This window comes from Carlito syrichta, unplaced genomic scaffold, assembly GCF_000164805.1.
Source record: "Carlito syrichta isolate Samal-C Ts95f unplaced genomic scaffold, Tarsius_syrichta-2.0.1 Scaffold314634, whole genome shotgun sequence".
Lineage (NCBI taxonomy): Eukaryota > Metazoa > Chordata > Mammalia > Primates > Tarsiidae > Carlito > Carlito syrichta.
The window spans coordinates 60127-65500 of record NW_007258730.1 but is presented as its reverse complement, the minus strand read 5'-3'; the positions used below and the strand labels follow the sequence as shown (position 1 = coordinate 65500).

The following is a 5374-nucleotide window of genomic DNA, read 5'->3' as shown; positions in this document are numbered from 1 at the left end:
CGGGTCTCGAACCCACGGGCTCAGGCAATCCACTCACTTCAGCCTCCCAAAGCACAGGATCACAGGCTGAGCCACCGAGCCTGGCTAAGGGTTGGCTTTTAGGCACAGCCAGCACAACCTTGTGACATAGATAAAATGCCACTTGGGTATGAGGTATGTGACACTGTTTTATAATTTGGTCGAACCCGAAGTCATCCAGACAGCTCTGCCCACCTCTGTACTCAGGATCTGGCCTCCCCAAATCACTTCAGGCTGGCACCCCATCACTAAACCCTTACCGAGTCGATGGCACAGTCAGTTCCCATCAGGTCCAGGTGTACCAGAGCATTGGGCTGAGCCAGGAAACTGTAGAGGGCCTGGAGAAGGAAGGACAGAGGGGCTGCAGGGGAAGGGACGGTGGCACCTGGGTGGCACGGAGCAGAAGACTTCTCAGGCTCTGAAGCCTAAGCAGGCTTTCCGCCGGGGTCGAGGCTACATTCTGTGGACTCACGTTAGCCTCGTCTGTGGCGAGCAGCCCAGGGTTCTTGCTCAAGTCCAGGTATCGAAGGGAGCTGGCAAAGGCTGGGTTGGCCCCGAAGGTCTGGCTGAGCGCCTGGAGCCCTGAGTACAGCGGGCACTGGGCTGGGTTGGCCCCCCTCCCCACCTCTTCCCCTCTGGACATAACCATCCCTCACTCCCAAAGTGTGGCTCCTTCCCTTTCCTTGATCCCGGGGATGGTGTGTGAGTATGTGGGTATACCTCTGGGGCTTGACATCCCAGGAAGCACTTGAGGAGGGTCAGAGGTCAGGGGTCATGGTGCAAGTACCTCGAGGGGAAATGGCAGTCTTGGCCAGGCACAGTTTGGTGAGGCCAGTGGGGAAGCAGAGGAGCTGCTGGCTCAGACTGAGGAAACCTTGGGAGTGGAGCGAGAAATGGGCCCAGTGAGAGGCTGGGCAGTGGGCACAGGAGGCACAGAGTCAGGCTGGGGGCTGGAGTGGGATACAGGTTTGGGGTCAGGGACGGAGGTGTTGAGGCCGGGACTGGAATCAGGGCGGAGAGCCCCTGATCAGACCTGGGTTGGGTTCTGGGCTAGGACAGGGGTCTGCATTGTGGTGGGGGATAGGACACAGGGCTGGGGCTCACCCTTGTCCTCGATGGGGTTGTGGGACAGAGTGAGGGCATGCAGCGCACAGCTCCCGTTCTCCCCGAACACCCCGGCCAGCTTCTGGACAAAGTCCCTTCAGGGGAGGGGAGGAAGGATTTGTCCTGGGCTGAGCCCCAGGTCCCAGCCCTTGGCTTCCCCTCCTCCACCTTCATGCCTGGCTGGGGCGGCAATGGTCAGAGATCCCCGCAGTGGGGGAGCAGCTCAGGGCCTGCCAAGGAGCTCGCCACCACTCTGGAGTACCTGGGGGCATTCCACACTTTGGGAAGTTGTGCTGAGACAAAGGCCAACTTTGGTTCCTCAAGACTGGAGCAGCCTACCCTGCTTGGTAGTTGACAGAAAGAGGGGACGGGGCATGGATCATACTGGGGAAAGGCCTTGGAGATGGCGGGGGGTCAGAGGCTTAGGTCTGAGTCCCCTTGACCACTGACTTGCTTTGTGCCCTCTTTGGGCTTCAGTCTCCTCTTCTGGACTGTGAGGAGCTGGATGAGATAGTCCAGAGGCCCATTTCATGCTCTGAGGTTCTGGGGCCCTATGGGTGCCACTGCCCGAGGAGGAGGCTGGCCTCACGTCTTAAGCCCGGCGTTGTCCAGCACCAGCTCTTCGAGGCTCCCCGACTTGCTCAGGGTATGTAGCACCTGTTCTAGCACTTCAGAGCCCTGAGGATAGAGGGGTGCTGGGAGGACAGGGGCCAAGGAGGGCACTACTCCCTCTCCCTACACCCACCAGTCCCTGTTAGTTCCTACCAGCCGCAGGTCCTTGCAGTAGAGTTTGGTGAACCACTGGTTGTAGGCCAGGGCTGCCACCATTAGGGCCAAGTCTCTGTGGGGACATGGAAGGGGGCAGGAGAGAGGTGAGCAGGTGGTTGGGGTGGAAAGAAGAGACTAGGAGTGGGGCAGTTGGGCTGGGGAAAGCCTAGATGGGTAGATGGCAGCAGGGGTGGGGAGGGGCAGTTGGGGAGACAGAGCTGGGGCTGTGGGAGAGACTGGAAGGGAGATCCCAGGATGGGCCAGGGTTGGGCTGAAGCTGGGAATTTGGGGGTCGAGTCTCTGTCCCATCTGCTTACCGGCTCTCCAAGTGGCTGAAATCCAAAAGATTGAACTCCCGATTGTCCTCAGCATGGTAGATGGTGTCCACATCCTTGGAGAGGTGGAACTGGCTCACACCTGCTTCTTCCTTCCTCCTTGGCCTCCTCCCACCTTCCCCCCCCGCCAGATCCCTGCCCAACGCACCCATTGCACCTCCTCACGGCAGTGCAGCCCGTTGTAGTCACACAGGGCGGCATAGGTCTCAGAGAAGCCACCTGTGGGGCAGGAGACAGGCTGGCTCCATGAGGGGTAAGGAGATAGGGAACGGGCTTGAGATTCAAGAACAGTCAAGGTCACTTCATGGACCAGTGTCCTAGGTTCCTGCCACGCCATGTACCTCCTGAGGTCTAGGAGCTGTGGCGTCCTCAGGGCAGGCAAAGCCCTCCCCTCCCCCCAGCAACACTGCACGCACAAAGGGCTCTGGACATGGGGCTGGGTGGTTTAGGGCCTACTTTCCTCACACCTGCCCCTGCTCACCGCAGACACTGTGAGTGGTGGATGTGGAAGTCTCAGAGTTGGGGGACGTGTCTCGGGGCCCTTCTGGGGTATCTGCATTCCCACGTCGTATCAGACACCTGGGTGAAACAAATCATCCCAGAGAGGGCTGGAAAGAGGCTCTCAACTCGCCCCCTATTATAGTCTCTAAATCCCCAGGAAAAAGCAGGAGTGGAGGCATGAGAGCTCTTCTCCTCACTAATGTGGGAGCCCAGGTCCAGGGAAGGAGGAAGGGAAGGCAAAGTCTCCCTCTTGCCTAATCCCTTAAGAGACCCCCTCAGTTGCCACTCACCCAGGGCCAGGGCAGACCTTGGAGAGGGCAGAGCTCACATGTCGCGTCACCTGGTCCACACTTTCAGCTGATGGCAGCCGCATGCTCACCATGCCACGCTCTGTCTCCACCAGGATCTGGGGGAGAGGGAGCAGCAGGTCCTCAGACTCACCCCTCCCCCTTCCTCCCCTGGCAGGCCCAATAGTGGGGCTCCAAGTCCCAGTCCTCACCTGGTTCTGACTGAGCGTGTTGAAGGCACGGATCTCCAGGACATTGAAGGAGCTCTCCACCTGGGAGGGATGAAGATGCTCAGCTCCAGGTAAGGAAGGGCCTGGGCCACCAGGAGGGAGCATACCGGGAGCTCCTCCTGTTCCTCAGCCCAACTTACCTTGGCCGGGACTTTAAGGGGGAAGAAGTGGAGGCGCCAGGAGGTCAGGGCCTGCAGAGAGGAGAAAAGAATATTAGCAGCTCATGGCAGCTGACTGGGTCCTGGGGTCCCTGCCCTCCTTAAGCCCCTTAGCACTGCTCTGGGAGTCCCCACTCTCATATCCTGCCCTAGGCTCCTAATCTCAACCCAGACCAGCCCTGTCCCCTTCTCCAGATTTTGTCTCCTCAGTGCTCACCTACCTCTGTCTCCCCTGTCCCTGTCACCTCTTCCCTACCCCAATGCCCTCACCAGCACTCGGTCCTCAAACTTCTTGGGTTTTGTCTCCAACTTCACACGATGCTGTTGGAACACAGCCCCTTGGCTCAGGCATCTCCGGATGCTGTCTGAAGATACAGTCAGGGTCGCACAGCTGGGCCTGCTCAGAGCTCTCCTTCCCATGGCCCCCCCCACCTCCCCAGGGCTCTCCAGACAGAGGAAGGGGTAGGGTCAAATGGGAGTATAGAGAGGCAGAGAAAGACAAAGGACAGGGACAGAGAACTTCCCTTCTTTGATGATTTCTCTCTCTCTACTATTTTTATTTTTATTTTTAACTTTTCCTATTGAGAGAGATTGGAGTGTGGGGAAAACTCTGGCTCCCAATGTCCCTGAGTCAGGGGACAGTTGCTGACTGTCTGTGGGAGGATGTGTCTTACACTTCTGAGGGTGTGAAGAATTTTTCCAACCCATGCACTACAACAGCCATTGACACATACACAGTGAGTCAGTGTGTGGGGGTGTGGGGGTGTCCCTTTGACTATATTCGAGGTGGTCTGGGAGTGAGTGTCTGCCTTTACTACGAGTGTGTGCATGCTTCCTGAGGATGTTGGGAAGTCTGAGTGTGGCATTGGTGGGGAGGGACAAGTGTGAATGAGTATGCTGGCTTGTAGCTGTGAAAGAGGCACAGAGCCAGACAGTTTCTGTGTGTGAATGGGGAGGGGAGTAGGGTGCGAGTGGAGGGTGGGAAGGAATTAATGTTTAAATGAGCCCCGGTCTGCCAGCAGAACCATCTAGACATAGCATGTGTGTGTGTGGTGGGGTGCCCTTTCAGTAAAGACGTGTTTACACACATCTCATGACTGTGCTTGTGTGCGTGTGTAGGTGTGGGAAATTGCCACAGTGCAGCACGCCTCTGAGTATCCTTGAGCATCCTGCTCTCTGCGTGGGCTAGCCTGTGCGCCCGTCTCTGGGGTCAGGGTTGTGGCAGTGCCGGGGTCGGGGGTCGGGGGTCGGTGGGCCTTGGTCTGGGCTAGGTCTGAGAGCCAAGCAAAGAGGAGAGGCCCTTGAGGCGTGGGTGGTGGGCAGTGAGAAGGGACAGGCTGGGACGGGGCTGTGGGAGGTGAGCTGCAGAGACCCTGCTCTTGGTTTTAGCTCCCACCCAGGGACTCTCCGCCGACTCGCTTCTTTGCCCCCACTGGCCTGGGCGCTGCCCAGCTCCCAGGGTCTCTTCAGGGCCGGTTCCGGGGCGGGGCCGGGCGGAGGGAGGGAGTTGAGCCACGCAGCAGTCAGGACCAGGGGCAGCTCCCATCGCCCGGCGGGGCGGGCCTGGCCCCGCCCGGCGGGGAGGCCGGGAGTCTCCGGAGGGGAGACTGGACGCTTCGCCGAGGGTTGGGCCAGGAACGCTGAGCGTCAGCCCCAGGGAGCGCAAGGGAACTGCACCTGTCACCTAAGAGCGGGACGGGCGGCTCCGGGACAAGAAGGTCCTGACAGGGTGAGGCGAGTCGGGCAACGAAGGGTGCTCCGGGGACAGTGATGCCCGCGCTGGGATGCAGGGGCAGGGGGCTGCCTTGGAGCCGGGATGCATGGGGGGAGGGGGCTGTGTGAGGCACCGGGCTGGGGTGTACCGCGGGGAGGAACGCACTGGGTCTGGGATGCTCCCGGACGGGGCGTCCCACAGACCAAGGCAGCCTCGTACCTTGCAACTCGCGGGTGAGCTCCACGCCGGGCTTGGCCAT

General features: G+C 59.7%; 1 protein-coding gene across 1 annotated transcript in view; it reads right to left on the bottom strand.

Annotated features, from left to right (window-relative positions):
• LOC103274235 (capping protein, Arp2/3 and myosin-I linker protein 3) overlaps positions 1-5374 on the bottom strand; it is an 8921-nt gene extending 3547 nt beyond the window's left edge. Inside the window, exons 1-14 of the mRNA XM_008071703.2 lie at positions 5335-5374; positions 3672-3766; positions 3384-3434; positions 3226-3285; positions 3017-3132; positions 2707-2804; positions 2374-2444; positions 2208-2281; positions 1888-1963; positions 1712-1800; positions 1123-1217; positions 806-892; positions 491-600; positions 279-356 (exon numbers count right to left, since the gene is read on the bottom strand). Coding sequence (XP_008069894.2) covers positions 279-356; positions 491-600; positions 806-892; positions 1123-1217; positions 1712-1800; positions 1888-1963; positions 2208-2281; positions 2374-2444; positions 2707-2804; positions 3017-3132; positions 3226-3285; positions 3384-3434; positions 3672-3766; positions 5335-5374 — 1140 coding nt within the window. The remainder of the gene's footprint in view (positions 1-278; positions 357-490; positions 601-805; positions 893-1122; positions 1218-1711; positions 1801-1887; positions 1964-2207; positions 2282-2373; positions 2445-2706; positions 2805-3016; positions 3133-3225; positions 3286-3383; positions 3435-3671; positions 3767-5334) is intronic.